The 18,990-nt window shown below is 35.7% G+C and overlaps 2 protein-coding genes across 2 annotated transcripts; one reads left to right on the top strand and one right to left on the bottom strand.

The window, feature by feature from the left end:
• Positions 1–8,237: 8,237 nt before the first annotated feature.
• Positions 8,238–10,650, bottom strand: AP3 (K-box region and MADS-box transcription factor family protein). Its single transcript, XM_059605679.2, has 7 exons — positions 10,448–10,650; positions 10,266–10,332; positions 9,556–9,617; positions 9,317–9,416; positions 8,724–8,765; positions 8,553–8,597; positions 8,238–8,449 (listed from the first exon to the last, which is right to left on the bottom strand). Exons 1-7 carry the CDS (start codon positions 10,633–10,635, stop codon positions 8,270–8,272), a joined length of 684 nt encoding a protein of 227 aa, XP_059461662.2. The 5' UTR covers positions 10,636–10,650; the 3' UTR covers positions 8,238–8,269.
• A 1,207-nt stretch (positions 10,651–11,857) lies between these two features.
• Positions 11,858–18,748, top strand: LOC132189021 (coatomer subunit alpha-1). The gene is made up of 4 exons (XM_059603497.2): positions 11,858–12,153; positions 12,466–12,696; positions 14,554–15,048; positions 15,511–18,748. The coding sequence occupies exons 2-4, from the start codon at positions 12,489–12,491 to the stop codon at positions 18,459–18,461; spliced, it is 3,654 nt and encodes a 1,217-aa protein (XP_059459480.2). The 5' UTR covers positions 11,858–12,153; positions 12,466–12,488; the 3' UTR covers positions 18,462–18,748.
• The last annotated feature ends 242 nt before the right edge of the window (positions 18,749–18,990 follow it).

Genomic DNA, 18,990 nt, shown 5'->3' with positions numbered 1-18,990 from the left:
TGATGTCATGGAATTTCCATGAAATCTAGCTCAGGTGGAGGCCACGTGCCATAATCCCTCCTTGCCTAACCTAGATTCTTCAGGTGACATGATGGCCCACTGATACTTTGCATTGGCACGTATGATGTAAAATTCCACTTGTCTGATGTTTTCTTAACCGTCGATTGAATCTTAGAGTGAAAATAAGATTTAAGGAAAAAAAAAAAATTTATTACCGAGACCGTTTTGGAATTGTATGACCAAGGTGATGGGGCTTTTTTATTTTTTTTAAAACTGCTAAATTGGTTTTTGTGGTATGAGGCTGTGATAAATAGTTCTGTAAGGTTTTAAAAAAAGTAACTAAACACTTTTGATAATCAAAAAATAATAATAAAAAATAGGTCTCTACCGTTAGAAAAATTGGCAGAGTCCGTTAATATGCCGTATGTGTTGTTGATGTGGTACATTAACAAATTCTAATTGTAGGACCTTTTTGGTGTTTTTTTTTTTTTTTTTTTTTGGGATACTCCAAGGAGTATTTAATCCATTTTTAAAGCTCAATGAGATATAATTGTCACAACCTCAAATCACAAGAACTACATCTGAAAATAAGCACTTAAAAATATGTGTAGCATTTTTTATTGGGTTGATGTGATACTATTATCAACCCATTGGATTATAAGAGTAATTATAATACTTAGTACTACATTTTCATCTCATTGGGCAAATGTGGCGATGTTCATCAGCCTTTAAATTTTTTATTTTTTATTTTTAAAATGATTGATTCAAGGATTAATAAACATTACTGCATCAATCTAAAATAAATGGAATAATATGTTGTATGTAGCCTAGAACGGACCCATGTATAGACTAAGGGCATAGCTCCCCTTGGTTTTCAAATTTTCTTTTAAAATTTATTTATTAAGCTAATTTAGGCTTAGAAATTAAGCTTGGCCCTATCAAACATAAATTTTAACTCTCATTTATACTTTGGCATCAATATGAAAAAATCCTTGTATGTATAATTACTCTATTAATGAAATGGTGAAATAAAAATCGAGAAATGTTATGAGTCAATAAGTTTTCTATATTCTCCGGCCATCTATTTGCTTATGCAGCGCTGCCTTCGTCCGCCCTCCACCGTACTGAGCTGCTCTTCGCCCCCCGGAATCGGTTGGGCTTTTCTCCTCCCTCACCTTGATTGTTGTAGCTATTTGTTGGTTTTTTTTATTGTATTTTTGTTTTTTTTTTTTTTAATAATGATTTGATTTCTCCTTAGATCTACTTTCATGAGCGATCTTCGGGATGAAGGTTTTAATCATGGTCTTTGGGTCGAGGAGGATTAGTTTCGGTGTGAGACTTTTGATCTAATGGCCAAAAAAATAAATGTTGGGAATATGGGCTACTTATGTATTAGATTGAGTCTGTTTAAAGCAAATATGTTTTATAACTGAAGTTTGGACATAGGTTAACGGATGTTGAAGTCATAGATAAGACTTGATTGTAAGATTTTTATGTTTGTCTCTATGACATTGTAACCTCATAGCTTTGGCTATAATTTATGAGAGTTTTATGTTCTTAATCTTTTTTTAATGAATGAATAAGAAAGGTCGGTTGGGTCTTTGGTGTGTACACAAAATCATATTAAACACTAAATTACGAAAATGTCCCTATCGGGTCTTGGGTGGGTCTTAGGAGTGGCAATTCGGGTAATCGGATAGACCCGATTAAGACCCGTGACCCGATTACCCAAGACACGAAAACGACCCGTTCAGCTAATCGGGTTAACGGGTCTGACACGATTATGACACGAAAAATACCCGGGTAACCCGACACGACCCGTTTAAACATTACCAGATAAGATCGGGTAAACACGACCCGACCCGACCGGGAGGAAAAAAAAAAAATGTAGAAAAGCCATTTGAGGCTTGAGCAACCGACATGCATCTTTTGTTGAGCTGTTGCATGATAATTGTTTTCAGGTGTTTGAAAAGTAAAAGCACTTCTCAAAAAGTTTGCCAAATGAGAAATTAGTCCTTACACATTAATTGCATCTACAAATCAAACCTCCTGTTCAAATTTTGGGGTTTTCAGATGAGAGAGGGTCCGAAGGAGATAGCCAGATAGAGCCGAGAGGGAGAGCCTAGAGGGAGTGCCGGTCCGTCGGAGAGGGAGAGAGGAGAGAGAGGCGTCGCCTGTTTGGGGTGGGCCGGTGGGGGGGGGGGGGTGGCGGGTGGCGATTGGTGGGCTTGTGACTCGTGAGGCCGTGAGGGTGAGCGACTAAGCGTCTGAGAGAGTGAGAGGGAGTACTAGTCCTACTGGAGTAGTCGTGTTTTAGTGTTTAGCTGTTTAGGAAATTTTGATTTTAGAGTTTCACTTATTCTTAGTTTCTTACCGGGTTGGGTTGGGTTACTTGGGTCTTGGGTACTTGGGTTACGCTTGGGGCTTGGGCGAGTTGGGGTTTTTTTATTTTTTTTTATTATTATTTTTTTTTTTAAAATTAAATAAGTTAACGGGGTTGGCGGGTCACCCGTGACCCGCCAGACCCGTTAACTTAAACGTGTTTGGCTGGTTGACCCGCCAGACACGAAGTTATCCGGGTCTTAATAGGGTCTACCCGATTAAGACCCGAACCCGATAAGCATAAACCCATTACCTATTAACTTCGTGTCGTGTTCGTATCGGATTCGCGAGTCGTGTCCAAATTGCCGGCCCTAGTGGGTCCTGCCAGGGTATAGGGCTGATCCCGACAGGTCCTAATAGGGTCTAGCGGGTCCCGGATGAGTCCCAGTGGGGTCCTTGCGGGACTCAGTTCAAACACCTCTAAAACTTGGTCGGGACATTTTCATAATTTAAAGTTTAATATGATTTAATGAAAAAATAATTTTTAAAAAAATTGAGTTTCCGTGCCCTCACTAAACGCCATAAAAGAAAACATTTTAAAAAAAAATGACTTTCCTAAAAATATTTTCTAACGAAAATCATTTTAGGTCAAAAGAAACAGAACTCAACATAAAATTGCAGTGTTTGGCCACTCTCTCACTTTTCAAGTGGAGTAGTGGTCACATCCCAGTAGGCAGGTCCAGCTCATTCTATAAGTTTTAGACTAACGGTCCCCATAATAAAGGCTACAGCATATCTAAATTAATTTTTTACAAATTTAATAATGTATATAGTCATTCTACAAAGTTATTTGCAAATTATTAATTATAAACTGCCACATTAATTTATAAAATAATTTTACACTTTTAGAGTTGTAGCATCCTGCCATCCTAACACGAATCTAGACCAGAAAAGGACCCGAACAAATGGGCTTGCAATAACATGGTTGTCAGTATTAGCGAAAGCATGGAAGCGTGTCTGCCTGATTACACAATCTCAGAATAAAAATGGGACTAATATAAACAAAGTTGTCTGTTGTTAGATTTAGTGATAATGACATTTTGCACGAGGAGAACAGAAAGAGCAAGTGGTGGGGAAGATTAAAATGACACTAAGTGGACCTGCTGACTAGAGAGAATCTCATGGGAACTGTGAAAAATAGAGCATTGGGCTGACTTTTTGCTTTAATTAAGAATCCAATGACATGGATTCTAATGACAAGATTAATTCAAGAGGGCTGTTGGAGATATTATAAACTTTTATTATAAATTTCTTTTAAATTGACATGAAAGTGCATGTGACACTATATCAACCATTTAACGATCATGCTTACATTCGGTTAACAAAAGAACGTGAGGGGAAGTGTTAAAGTAATTATTAAATTTATCTCTTCTTATAAACTTATAAGTTTTTGGGATAAGTAGTAATTTAACAACAATATGCTATTAAAAAAATATGTATTTATTAAATGTTAACAGACACATGTCACTTTTATAAACTGAATTTGAAGAAAATTCTTACAATCCAGTTTGTAAGAAATTTGTATCATACACAATTGCAAACATATAAATTTCCTACAAATTGTCTCTTGAAGAGGCTGAAGACAATCACATTAATTATTGAATTTGAGCGTGACCTTCTCCTTTTCCCCTCTCCCGCTTTGAATAAAATTAAAAAATAATAATAATAATAATTTGCACTTGACCAGAGAAAAGCATGGCAAAAAAGTTATTATTATTATTATGGATGAATAAAAATAAGTACAAGTACAAGCAAACAATACAGTTATAAAAATAGAAAATTAAAGAATTCAAAATATAAAGACCAAAAAAAAAAAAAAAAAATTCAATCTTGATATCAATCAAAATATAAAGTCCAGAATTAGTAATCATTTTCAAAATAGCTCCACAAACTTATAAGTGTATATATATATATATATCAAACAATTATTTGTGGCTAACATGTCATTTGACTCATTTCTGTCTTTCTTTCAAAAGATACCCTTATTTTCTTAAAAATGAAAAATGATTTTTTAAAAAAGAAAACCAATATAAAGCAATCCAAATGGTGAAATCAACAATAGGGGTGACAAACCACCCTTCAAAACCAAATATATGGCTTGGGGTGGCTCAACCACCTTTGAGGGTGGTTGTCTAGCCACCCCAGAAGAAAAAGGGTTAGCCCAACCACCCCGTTCAGTATTTTTAGGTAACTCTTAAAATGAAAATTTTGGTTTTTCAAAGGTGAAAGTGGGGGCATTTTGGATAGTTTGTGGTAAAAAAGATGACTGCAACACAATTGTCAATACTAATGAAATTGTTTTTTTGCTACAAAATAATAGTTTGATGTAACCAAGTGTCACATTAATATATATATATATATATATATATATATATACTCATGAACATAAGGGGAACTATAGAAGGTAGCTGTGACTTGATTAGCATGTGGAACTGAGAGAAGCCATAAGCCGATCCCAACCACCATTAGAATCTGCATAATCGTATGCAATTTCCCCGTGTGCCTAACGATGATGAAGTATACAACTAGCTAGTTTCTGGTATAAAGTTTAAGCTTTCTTTGCATTTATAGTGGGAATATATCCCTGCCTACAGCCATGAGCAAACTTTTATTTATTTATTATCATTTGTTTTTATTTTTTTTATTAGAGAAATTCATTCTAATTTCATTCATGAATAATCAAGAGCATAAAAATTTTTATAATTACAAAGCATACATCTTTGAAATTCATAGCCGAAGCTAAAAGATTACACGTCATAGAGGTCAAAACATACAAATCTTACATTGAATTCCTATGACGTCTACATCCGCTAACCCATGCCCAATCTTCAGCTTATAGATTAGATATGTCCGGTGCAAACTCTGTCCGAGACAGAGGTAGCCATTCTCATCTTTCCCCAATTGCTTTGGTATCTTTGAAATATTGTTGGAGAAGTGCTTTACTCCTGGCTCCTAGAATTCTTAAATATTTCACCCAATGAATTCATCAATTCTCAACCATTTTTTTTTTCAAATTAAATGGTTTAAGTTATTTAATATTATTATTATAAAGTTGGGTGGCCTTTTAAATCTTTTTTGTTTTGTTTTTTGTTTTATATATATATATGGAAGGGGTCACGGCTTGAAATGAATAATGACTCTTGAATCAATTTGTAAATGGTTAGAGATCCGATATTGATTGTGAATACGGTACAATTGTAATATATATTGGGAAAAAAAATGTAAAATCAGTCATTGCGATTTACTTAATTTGCAATTAACTATATGTGGTATTAAAATGAATTCAAAGGACCCTGAGATATGCGAAAAAAATAATTTAGTTTCTACAGTCAAATTTTGTTAACTGACTTAACATATTCTGATAGCATGAAATGTTATAGCCAATAAAATTGTGACAATTGTGCTATTTAAGTCAATATCACACTAACTGAATCTATTAATTTAGTTGATGAAATTTGACTTTATGAATTAAATTATTTTTTTTGGCATACCTCAAGAATCTTTGAGTTCATTTTGATATCACTGAGAGTTAATTGCAAATCAAATAAATCATATGGACTAAAATGAAATGGAGAACCCACATGAAACGTATGAAGATGCTAGTGATTGAGGTTGGAATGTAACTGGAAAATGGATTGAGATGATGGAATTATAAAATTTGAATTGAATTGGATGAAATCTAGACTCCACTTCGGGAATATTATAAAACATTTTACATAAAAAAATTTAAATGGTTTAAATAAAATCCTAAATTCCCCATTCTCGTTGAGAATTGGAGTAATTTTCGTGACTCAACCAGTCAACCAAAACACTTAGATCTTAGGAAAAATCATGTTTAGCCCATAAGTTTTACTATGATTCAGATTTAGTTATCGGGGTTTCAATTTAAAGAATACGGTCCTTAGGTTTCACACAAATTTAAAATAGTTTCCTCTATCAGTTTGAAATGTATGTCTCATTTAGCACGTTATCGTCCATTTTAACACACAATACAATGCCACGTCAACAAGTGCCAACCCATTCATTTAAAAAAAAAAGAAGGGAGAATATCCACAAAAACCAATCAATATTATCATGTTTTATGTTTCTCTAAGTTTTGTGGGTAAGATTGACAGCTTTTTGTGGGTCTTTTATTTTTTCCTCTATAAATGACATGGCACTTAGTGACGTGACATTACATTGGGGTGTTAATATGGACAATAACGTATCAAATGAGACATACGTTTAACTCCACGTACACGTCAACCAATCCCTTTAATTTCTATGAAAATTGTAGTGCATGCGATCTACGAGCACTAACAATTTCAATCATTAATTTTTAAAGTTTTTACACAGCAACAATGATCTGAGGCAGTCTTACACTAACAATTACCAACCTCAGTTTCTAAAAAATTATATGGGAAGAGATTAACATACCATTAAAGTTGCATATAGTCACCTCAACTGTTTTTTTGTATTTTTAAGAGTGTTTTGTGTTTTATTTTAAAAAAAGAAAACAAAAGATCGAAAACAAAAAATTTAATAAACGTATAAATCATTTATTTTCCGTTAAAAAAAATTATATATAAATACTCACGAACATAAGGGGGATTATAAAAAGTAGCTTTCAATTCAGAAGCATATACAACCGAGAGAAACCATCATCAGAATCCGCATAACCCCATGCATTTTCTCGATCCCTATGTATGCCTAATGAGGAGCTAGGTACCATACATGCAACTAGTTTAAGGTACAAAGCTCAAGCTTTCTTTGCATTTATATTGGGAATTCCCGTCGAGATTAACAGGAGTTTTCATGTAATTATCTGATGAGTTTTTGGGTAATTAATCTCGTGTATATTCGAAGGGATCATGACAGAGAACGTGGTCCAATGGTAATATTGTATTGAAATGAAGAACCCATATGAAATAATGAAAGGGTGATAACGATGGAGGATGCTTGCCCAATTGAAACAAAAGGGTTTCATAGATTTATGTGAAAAGACAAAAATTAGGGTTAGAATAAACATGAGTTTACTAAAAAAAACCTTATTTGATTAACAAATAGAAAATGTTAATTTTGGGTATTTATTATAATCATTTTGTTCTATATTGTGTAACTTTGTACACATGGGTTGGAAGAACCTCACCAATGGTATTATAGCATATGCTTTGATAAAGATTCGTGTTGAATACAACGTCTATATGCATGGACCCATATTCTCTCCATTTCAAAGGAAATAGAGAGAAGTCCATCCCTTATTTTACAATATTGGTAGAATGGTTGTTTAATCATTTTATTTTAAGGACCTAATTTCTTTAAATATTGTGATTTCAATTTCCAGAATTAGGTCTTTAAATTTCTTTTCGGTTTCAAATAAGTCCCTTTGTCAACCAACTTTCTAACTAATTAAAGATACTCCACATTAGACTAATCAATTAATGTAATGTGGCTCTTGTTTGACACGTTATATGCTAATTGTATGTTCTTAATTACTTATAAATTACAAATATATTATAAATGAAGAATTAAAAACAATTTCTTAGAGAGATAGAGAGAGAGAGTTGGTTACTTTACATTTTTCGCTGATTGTTATTTTAGGTCACACCAAACACCCGAAAATACGAAAAACTTATTCCAGAAATTATTTTACCCAGAAACAAACGTAGCCTAAGTATAGTTTATCCTTTAATAAGATATTTACTTCATCTTCTTTTAGATTCTTCAACATAAACCAAGCATAAAGCATTAGGCTATCACTAAGTAGTTAACAGAATAACGAATTAAACGAGATTCTGAGTACTTCATCGATCATACTCTAAAAAATTACAAATAATTTGGATTCTTGAAATAAAATATTAATTGGGGTAACTGAATGTGGAGAATTTGTGAGATAATCTCATGAGGTCTACTCAAGCAAGGTATAAGTTGTGAGCTCTGACCCCGACCCACTATGAAAATTAGTCTGCTGGTTAGGTTGCAGGCGTAGAGCAAATATGCCAGAATCTCCATTTGAGCATCCAAGGAGGGACCCATAATCCCCTGCATTATCCACTAACCCATATTGTGGTTCTTCATTTCTTGCATCCTTAATCAAGTAAGAAGCATCCTTAATTCTATTAGTTCCAATTTGTTTCTCAATTTTCAAATTCCAGATAATATGATATAGAGCTTGCATGCATGATGCTTACAAGTTCATGTAGAAGAAATCTCTGTACTTCTTCAGCATTCCTTGACTGCAATCAGGTTAAAACAGAAAAAATAAAATAAAATCTTTATCAATCCAAACTGAAAAAAGAAAGTTGAACGAAATATGTTAATTATAACCATGCATCTATATATATATTGCTGATTGGGTTTACCTTTTTCTTGTGAGCTTCAATCCGGTTAGTAATCACCCGATACTGTGGATTAATTCACATAAAACCAATTAAGTTCATTAATTAGCTTACATGCTATAATAAGCCTCAGAAAAACCCTAGCTAATTATCCGTTAGGCTAGCAAAAAGATAAAAATAACCTTAAAACTCTAACGGTAAGCTTAATAGATAAATACATTATATATATATATATATATATATATATATATATATATATATATATATATATATGTGTGTGTGTGTGTGTGTGTGTGTGTATATGTGTGTTTCACGTGTTATTTAAAAATTATATGATTTTCTTAATGCTAAGGAACATATATATGACAATTTTCATAGATTAAATTGGATCGGAAGAAATTCATTTAATTCAGTTTAGAGTAGAACTTTGTCTAAATGACTTAATTTTCTAAAATTTTATACGGCCATTTTGAAATAACAAAAAATGAAAACATATTATATATTGTGAGAAGGAAAGAAAGAATACAAAATTAAGAGAAGAGAATGGAAATAAAAAAAATGTGTAGCATCATATAATGGTGATAATAGAAACAACTGCAAAACCCTAATTTTCCAACCTTACGGTCACGAATAACCTTGACAGCAACCTCCATTTCTTGCTCAAGATGATGCAATTCCGTCAAGTTCAAATCATTCAGAGATTCACCCCTCCTCTGCCTACCAGTACCCGGTCATATCATGCAATTGCAATTTGCCAAAGAAACAATTATATCAACACAGGAAACTCTCAAACCAAATTCACCAAACACAATAAAGCGACAATTATTCCTCATCATTCTCCCTATTAGGCTATTACCTTATCTCCCTTCTTAGGCTTTTGTTCACCTCGTTAAGCTCCGTCAGCTTTTTTAGATTTTTCTGCACACATTTTCATCCGATCTGAGTATTTCCGCATAGTAGCCAAACGGACAATTTTCCTTTAGGAGAAAATTCTTTCAATTTAATTTATAAAGTGACATGTACGTGTTCATTTTTTTTAATAACAGATAAGATGCATATAAATTTTTAATAAAATTTATTTTAATTTTATTCTTGTTATTAAAAAAATATATGTTTTTCACATATTTAAGGGACATATGCACTTTTATAAACTAGATTGAAAGAAATCCCTCCAATCCAGTTTGATAAAAAAATTCTGCCTGTAGCCAAAATCGCTACCGAAAAAATATAAAATTTTATTTTATTTTATATTTTTATTCTACCTTTTATTTTCTTTAAACAATTTTTTTTTTTTTTTTTTGGTGGGAAAGAAAGTGAAAGAAAGAAGGGAGAGAAAAAACAATAAAAACTTTTGTAACGTAAATAGTAGATAGGCAAAAATAAATAAATAAATAAATGTTAAAGTAGATACTACTGGACAAAAAAAAAAAGAAGCTTATAAGAATCAAATTTAGCTATTATGAATTATTTGTTGGAAATTTTTTGTAGTAAACTGACGATTTTTGCATTCAATATATATATATATATATATATAGAGAGAGAGAGAGAGAGAGAGAGAGAGATCACCTCATAATGAGAGCTCCAAAGATCGTTCCCTGAGATCTTTTGGTACTCATCGAATAATTGCTTTGTTCTAAATCCAAAATTTTGAACCAAAAAAAGAGAAGAAAAATTGGTATGAAAATAGGAAAAAACTAGCTAGCTCAGCAGATGGAAATCTGGGGTTTCAGAGAAAGAGAAATGCGTACGTGATGGAAGGGCTGATATACTCTTGGAGCTTGTTAGAGGTAGAGAACATTATGATAGAAACCTTGGCATCGCAGAGCACCGTGAGCTCCATGGCCTTCTTGAACAGACCGTTTCTTCTCTTCGAGTACGTTACCTGCCTGCTCGTCTTGTTCTCTATCTTCTTCATCTCCATCTTTCCTCTCCCCATTATATCTCTCTCCGATTTTCTTCCTTTTTTCCTTTTCTAATGATACAAAAACCAAAGGAGGAGAAGAAGAAGAAGAAGAAGGGGCATTGTCGAAAATGGAAAGGTTCTGCCAACCTGGTGAAAGGTAGAAATGTCTTTCCAGATTGATCCGGGACCCGCATTTCGATGTGGAGAGTGGACCATTGCCTTTCCGTCCCCGATTCTCCGTTTCCTGCCTTTTGAATTTGATTTGATTTGATTTGATTTGATTGATTGGATATTGGGTCGGTTTGAGTTTGGCTCCGGAGAGAAATTCCGTTTATCCTCCGGTTTAATTTCCTCGTTGCCGCATAGGCTTGTAGCTTAAGTAATTGCTTCGGCTATAGCGCTCCTGCGAACGTTTTGAGGACATTAACGTTGTTGAAACTCGAATGTCGTATCAAGTCTCTCATCGCTCCACTCACAATTTGAAGGGCTGAACTGTGTATAAATTATAGAACCGCCCCTCTAGTTTGCCCAAATTATAACCGTGACTCCAGGGACAGGGACAGGGCCGGGTAACCTGCAGTAGGTCTTAGATCCCAATATTAGGCTATTGGCCCAGAGACTTTTTTTTCTCTCCAAATATCAATAAATAACCAAAGACATTTTATGGGCCTAGATAACATTTTATGGGCCTGTATGAATTCCACATGGGCCCTAAATATACGTATTTGAGTTAGTCGAATATGAATAAATAAATATAAGTCCAGCCCAATCCAATATACCTTTTTTTTTAAAAAAAAAAATTAATTTTAATTTTTTTTATTGTGCATCATGTCAATTATCCCAGCGAAAAACACTTATATATCACATGTGCGCAATGATTAAAACATTAGGTGACTAGCTGTTACTTCAAATTTAATTCAAGATTGTTGTGCCAATTTACGTGAACTTTCAAAAACTGAAAATGATTTTCCTTTATCTAAATTAAAATTTCAGAAGTAACAAACAAGTGCTAAGATTTGATATATTAGAAAAATTAAACCTGTTTTTTAAAAAACATTTAAACTAAAGTCAACATATTTTAAAATTATTATTTTTTAATTAAAACCAGTAAAGAAAAAGACACGTAATAATAATATATTTTTTTTGACATGTCCAAATAAAATGGAGTAATAATAAATAAAATAAAATAAAATCAACCTGGCTAAATCCCTCCCATTCGTAGACAAATAAATAAAATAAAATATTATATTTATGAATTTTCCAAGAGAGATTTCAGTCCAGAATGTAACGACCTCCTCGCAAGCATTTACATTAGCAACTTGTTACCCCTAAAGAGCGCAGATCTGCTCTTGGCGAGGAGGTGGCCCTCGCTTTCTACTACTTCTTGTTTCTTTGCATTCATTTTACGCTTCTGATCTGCGACGAGCCTAGCCCTTCTTATCCTTCACCCACCTCCCTGCTTATCCTACGCCGATCTCTCGCCTCCGCTCTTCCCGCCGCCGGAAAGGTCCGGCCCTCCTTGATCCGGCTGTCCTCATTCTCAGATCTGAGGTACGATCCTTTTTGTTTCTTTCTTTACCTTAATTTTTATAAATATGTACATTTTTATATCTGTTTAGGTTTCTCGATCCGAAATTTCCCTGTGTTTGTTTGGTTGCTGAGAATAGGACGAAAATGAGAAAGAATCGTGCATAAATTCGGACAAACTAATTCAAATTAAGCTCAATTATGTGGTCGAGAATTGCGAAATGCAAGATTTGGATCATTTTCTCAGCATTCAACCGGGGATTAGACGTAATTATGTGAACTCGACCTGTGAAAGAATTTGCTTGATATGTGATGTAATTGCTTTGGTGTGTGTAGGGTTTGAAAATTGAGTGGAAAGGATGCTGACGAAGTTTGAGACGAAGAGCAATAGGGTGAAGGGACTGAGTTTCCATACTAAGAGGCCATGGATCTTGGCAAGTCTTCACAGCGGTGTGATCCAGCTCTGGGATTACAGGATGGGTACTCTCATTGATCGATTCGACGAGCACGATGGACCAGTCCGTGGTGTCCATTTTCACAAGTCTCAGCCATTGTTCGTCTCCGGGGGTAAATCAGTCTGTCACTCTTCCAAAATTTGTTTTGCGCTTTCACTTGTTTGTAATATCACGGATTTTACTCATTTGGAGCTGTGTTGATTATTACTACGTAGATATTACTATATCTGTTATGATATTAAACTTTCGGGTAGCTTAGATTTCATGTTTTCAGTTAGTAGAATTTATTATCCAAATGTTAGGTATGTTTTCCCATTGCGGAGTTGCAGTGGCAGAGCCAGTATTTCACTGCAGGGAGGCATAATTGAAATTAACAGATAGAGTGCAATACAATTCAACAAACACTAACTCAAGAGAAAATTCTAAATAAACAAAAATTTAATTGAGTAAAAATATTAAGAAATCTATTTTTTTGTTTTTTTTTTTGTTTTTGATGTCGGGGAGCCTCTTCAAGGCTGGACCCTTCGGACCTATCCCTATAGAATAAACCCCGGTCCTGTGCACCGCACCCTCAGAAGTTTCCCTACACGAAATTGGTTAAATCACTGGGTTTTCACCAGGGGGTTTAGCCCCAAGGGATTGTTTGCACCTATGAGGTGTTGAACCTTGGACCTTGAAGGGAGCAAACGCTCAAGACCAAGGTCTTCACCACTTGGGCCAACCCCTTAGGGTTATTAAGAAATCTAATTTTTATTTATATTTTGATGCTAGTACTTCGTTTATCCTGTAATGCGAGTTCAGCTATAGTTTGTTTGATTTTGGACAACCTATGGTTTTGCTTAGGGTTTGTCATTATTTCTACCAAGTACACCAACTTATAACTACAATTAGAGAACTGAATAAAACTTAACATATAGTTATGATTTGATACTTCTAATTTGGTTAGTAGGATTATAATTAACCAATGAACTAGTAATTTTATGGATCATAAAATGCAAATGTAATAATGTAAAACCATAGTTCGGCATATAAGAATATAAAAAATTGATGAATACTTTTGCTTTTGAGATTTAAAATGTTAAAAACCAATTAGAAGAGTTAAAGAAATTACTTGTTTTGGAGAGAAACTATTTAATTGCATAGAAAAATTATTTAGCGATTGAAAGTCATCCAAAAGAAGAAATCAATGCGGTAGTATTCCAAGTATGTCAAAATTTGGTAAAAGCTCTCTAAACTTTCTTTATTTGGTTTGTTTCAAGATAAAACATGATCCTCTGTCATTCTTTATTTTTTGTCAGCTTGTTACTCCTTTAGAACTTAGAAACGTCAAAAATATAATATCCTCTTTGCTAATACAATTATACAAATAGGATCACTAAAAGGGTAGAAGGAGAAATAAATTTGATAAATAGTGGAACAGCAAGATATTACTGAAATAAGATTATGAGAAAGAAAGTATTAATTTTATGGTATGGCAAAGAGAAGAATACAACTAGGAGTATTATTTTTATACTTTTATTTTATATCAAAATAGATACAATTATTTTCTTTCTTTTTCTTGGAAAATACTTTCATTGAAATAAAAAGTAGTTTAGGTTGTGGGGTGGCAGGCCCAAGATGCCCAAGGGATCTCTGCTCTTTTTTAAGGGGTTGGGGCAATTGCCCTGCCCCTTCTCTTTTCTTTCAACCCTTCTTCCCTCTGCCAATGTGGGTTTGGGCATTACGACTCATTTTCTTGTACATCATCCAATGCATAAAGGATTTGAAGATTTTTGTTTTAACATTCTTGCTGCCTTCTATCAGTAATAGATGACAGCTCCATATTTTCTATATGCCAAATTATAGAACCTTTGAAGGAAGTAAAGGTTCTGTAACTTGTGAAACCTGGTTATGTTTGTAAGTTTCATGATGGTGTGTTGATTCCATAAATGCCTTAAAGGAAGTAATTTCCGGTTTTATGTTTTCTCAGGGGACGATTACAAGATCAAGGTGTGGAATTACAAGTTGCATAGGTGTTTGTTTACCCTTCTTGGACATCTTGATTACATCCGCACTGTTCAATTTCATCATGAATACCCATGGATTGTTAGTGCAAGTGATGACCAGACTATCAGGATATGGAACTGGCAGTCCCGAACTTGTATTTCTGTTTTGACTGGACATAACCATTATGTCATGTGTGCTTCCTTCCATCCTAAGGAGGACTTGGTTGTGTCAGCGTCCTTGGATCAAACTGTTCGTGTCTGGGATATTGGTGCTCTAAGGAAGAAAACAGTTGCCCCTGCAGATGACATCCTGCGGTTGAGTCAGATGAATACGGATCTCTTTGGCGGGGTTGATGCTGTTGTCAAGTATGTCTTGGAAGGCCATGATCGGGGAGTTAATTGGGCATCATTCCATCCCACTCTTCCTCTAATTGTATCAGGAGCAGATGATCGGCAAGTGAAAATTTGGAGAATGAATGGTATGTCTGTAAACCTGTCTTTTTTTACTGGTTATTCATTTCATTTATCTTTTGGTTTTGGGTGAAAATATCTTACAGAAAAATATGTCTTACAAGATTGGTCATAATAAACAATCGCCATTGTTTTTCATGTGCTTCTCTTTGCCAGGGAGAAGGAAAAAAAACGTTGAATGACCTATACTGTTGTTTTTTTTAATTATTATTATTATTTTTTATTTTCATTTTGAAGAAGTTAATCCAACTTGAATTATAAAGAACTTGATATATGTTAAGGGGGAAAAGAATAGTGACTGATGACATAGCAAACACTAGGATGAATTTTTTGCTGGGAGACAGCTCTGACAGAAAGAAATAGGATGGGGGTTTAATGTGTTCCTTCTGTGAATAACATACATAGTACAGGTTTACCAGTCTGTTGATTCAAAGTAGATAATGGTTGCTGGTTCACCTTTCTGATTTCAGATACAAAGGCTTGGGAAGTAGACACTTTGAGAGGGCACATGAATAATGTGTCATGCGTTCTATTCCATGCTAGGCAGGATATTATTGTGTCCAATTCAGAGGATAGGAGTATTCGTGTCTGGGATGCTACAAAGAGGACTGGTCTTCAGACATTTCGCAGGGAGCATGACAGGTTTTGGATTCTTTCATCACATCCTGAAATGAACCTTCTGGCTGCTGGTCATGATAGTGGCATGATTGTTTTCAAATTAGAGAGAGAGCGGCCTGCTTTTTCTGTGAGTGGTGATTCTATTTATTATGTTAAAGATCGTTTTCTGCGTTCCTTTGAGTTCTCCACTCAGAGAGACACTCAGGTAATGTCAATCCGAAGGCCTGGTTCTGTCTCCTTAAACCAAGGGGCAAAAACACTTTCTTATAGTCCTACAGAAAATGCTGTTTTGATCTGCTCGGATTTAGAAGGGGGTTCTTATGAGCTATATACTACACCTAAAGATAACTTTGGTAGGGGTGAGACTGTCCAGGAGGCAAAAAGAGGTGCTGGAGGATCAGCTGTTTTTGTGGCTCGAAATAGATTTGCAGTTATTGACAAGAGCACCAACCAAGTGTTAGTCAAAAACCTTAAAAATGAGATTGTCAAGAAGAGTGCGATTCCTGCTGTTGTTGATGCAATATTTTATGCTGGAACTGGAAACTTGCTTTGCAGGGCAGAGGACAGAGTAGTTATCTTTGACCTCCAGCAGAGGATTATTCTTGGAGAGCTTCAAACTCCCTTAGTCAGGTATGTTGTTTGGTCACACGACATGGAGAGTGTTGCTTTGCTGAGCAAACATTCTATTATAATAGCCAATAAGAAGCTCGAGCATCAATGCACTCTTCATGAGACAATCCGTGTAAAGAGTGGAGCTTGGGATGAAAGTGGTGTCTTCATATATACCACCCTGAACCACATTAAATACTGCCTTCCTAATGGAGATACTGGTATCATCCAGACCCTTGATGTCCCAGTATACATAACAAAAGTGTCTGGAAATACTGTTTTTTGCCTGGATCGAGATGGGAAAAACCGTGCCATTGTTATTGATGCAACTGAATATGTTTTCAAGTTGTTCCTTCTGAAGAAGAGATATGACCAGGTTATGAGCATGATTAGGAGCTCTGATCTCTGTGGGCAGGCCATGATTGCATACCTTCAGCAGAAAGGTTTCCCAGAGGTTGCCCTTCATTTTGTGAAGGATGAGAGAATTCGCTTCAACTTGGCACTGGAGAGTGGTAACATCCAGGTTGCTGTTGCTTCCGCTAAGGAAATTGACGAGAAAGATCACTGGTACCGATTGGGAGTGGAGGCCCTTCGCCAGGGTAATGCTGGCATTGTAGAATACGCGTACCAGAGGACAAAGAACTTTGAGAGGCTATCATTCCTATATCTTGTAACAGGGAATATGGATAAATTGTCCAAAATGCTTAAAATTGCTGAAGTCAAGAATGATGTAATGGGTCAGTTCCACAATGCCCTATATTTGGGCGATATCAAGGAGCGTGTTAAGATCTTGGAGAATGTTGGCCATTTACCTCTTGCTTACATCGCAGCTAAAGTTCATGGGCTGCATGATATCGCTGAACTTCTTGAAGCTAAACTTGGAGATAATGTTCCTTCTTTACCTGAGGGGAAATCACCATCCCTTTTGATGCCTCCAAGTCCAATTATGTGTAGTGGAGATTGGCCTTTGTTGAGGGTAATGAGAGGAATATTTGAGGGTGGTCTTGACACTGTGGGCAGGAATGCAGAGGAAGAGTATGAAGAGGCTGCAGATGCTGACTGGGGTGAGGATTTGGATATTGTTGATGTGGAAAACATCCAGAATGGAGACATCAGCGCAGGGTTGGAGGATGAGGATGTGCATGAAGAAAACGATGAGGGAGGATGGGATCTTGAAGATCTTGATCTTCCACCTGAGATGGATACACCCAAAACTGCTAGCAATGCTCGTTCTTCAGTATTTGTTGCCCCAACTCCTGGTATGCCTGTAAGTCAAATTTGGATCCAAAAATCATCTCTTGCAGCTGAGCATGCGGCAGCTGGCAATTTTGATACTGCAATGCGTTTGTTGAGCCGGCAGCTGGGTATAAGGAACTTTGCTCCCTTGAGACCCTTCTTTCTTGATTTACACATGGGCAGCCATGCCTATCTGCGTGCCTTCTCTTCGGCCCCTGTTATTTCACTGGCGGTCGAAAGGGGATGGAGTGAATCAGCTAGCCCTAACGTGAGGGGCCTGCCTGCTCTTGTGTATAAGTTCTCTCAGCTTGAAGAGAAGCTTAAGGCTGGTTACAAGGCCACAACAACTGGGAAATTTACGGAGGCTCTACGGCTTTTCCTCAGTATTCTCCATACCATTCCTCTGATTGTTGTAGAGTCGAGGAGAGAGGTTGATGAAGTAAAGGAATTGATTATCATTGTTAAGGAATATGTTCTTGGTTTGAAGATGGAGCTTAACAGGAGGGAAATTAAAGACAACCCAATTCGTCAACAGGAGCTTGCAGCCTACTTCACCCACTGTAACCTTCAAATGCCTCACTTGAGACTCGCCTTGTTGAATGCCATGACTGTTTGCTATAAGGCCGGTAATCTCAACACTGCAGGAAACTTTGCCAGGCGTCTGTTGGAGACCAACCCAACCATTGAGAACCAAGCGAAAACTGCCCGTCAAGTCCTGCAGGCTTCTGAAAAGAATATGAAAGATGCGTCCCAGCTGAATTATGACTTCAGAAACCCATTTGTAGTTTGTGGGGCAACATACATGCCGATATACCGTGGACAGAAGGACATATCATGCCCATACTGCAGTTCAAGGTTTGTTCCATCCCAGGAAGGGCAGCTTTGTGCTGTTTGTGATCTTGCAGTTGTTGGATCAGATGCATCTGGGTTACTTTGTTCTCCGTCCCAGATAAGATGATCTCGGAAGCTAAATCGAGAATGGTTTTCATCTGCCAGCAGCAAGCATTGCTTATGATAGTTGTTTCTTCTCCACAAGAGTAGGGGTTCGTATGTTAGAACCAAATAGTTGGTTCTGTCAGATTATAGTTCTGTTATATTTTTGGTTCAATTTCTTTTGACAGGTTCTATCTCTCTCTCTCTCTCTCTCCCGCACAATTGAATTTTTATGATTATGAATGATGATTTTCACTGTAATAAACTTGTTGATCGTTTTGGCCTATAGATTGTTCTTGACTTGTGAGAATAGTATATCAGGTTGGTGGAGGGCATATTCAGTGCTTTTCCCAGAGATTTATTAATGTGAATTTTAATTTTCTATTCTTCACTTTGAGGAACCGATACTTCTTAGAACCTTCTGAAGATCTGTCGGTGTGCATAAAGAACTGCTCAGCCAACAATTCTTAGCAGTTAGCCCAATGGGCCTCAGCCCAACTTTTAAGAACCTACTCTACTTCAAACTTATAATTGTATTCTCAATTAATCTTCAA

This window comes from Corylus avellana, chromosome 9 (assembly GCF_965113065.1).
Source record: "Corylus avellana chromosome 9, dhCorAvel1.hap1.2, whole genome shotgun sequence".
NCBI classification, from domain to species: domain Eukaryota; kingdom Viridiplantae; phylum Streptophyta; class Magnoliopsida; order Fagales; family Betulaceae; genus Corylus; species Corylus avellana.
This window is presented reverse-complemented; position numbering and strand designations above follow the sequence as displayed.

Bases quoted from the DNA above. Each gene is read 5' to 3' on its own strand.
- AP3 (XM_059605679.2), bottom strand. From the start codon at position 10,635: ATGGGGAGAGGAAAGATGGAGATGAAGAAGATAGAGAACAAGACGAGC. The intron at 9,618-10,265 runs GTGATCTCTCTC...AAATGTGTGCAG, and splicing joins TTTGGAGCTCTCATTATGAG to AAAAATCTAAAAAAGCTGAC. The intron at 9,417-9,555 runs GTAATAGCCTAA...GGGTACTGGTAG, and splicing joins AGCCTAAGAAGGGAGATAAG to GCAGAGGAGGGGTGAATCTC.
- LOC132189021 (XM_059603497.2), top strand. From the start codon at position 12,489: ATGCTGACGAAGTTTGAGACGAAGAGCAATAGGGTGAAGGGACTGAGT. The intron at 12,697-14,553 runs GTAAATCAGTCT...ATGTTTTCTCAG, and splicing joins GCCATTGTTCGTCTCCGGGG to GGGACGATTACAAGATCAAG. The intron at 15,049-15,510 runs GTATGTCTGTAA...TTCTGATTTCAG, and splicing joins GAAAATTTGGAGAATGAATG to ATACAAAGGCTTGGGAAGTA.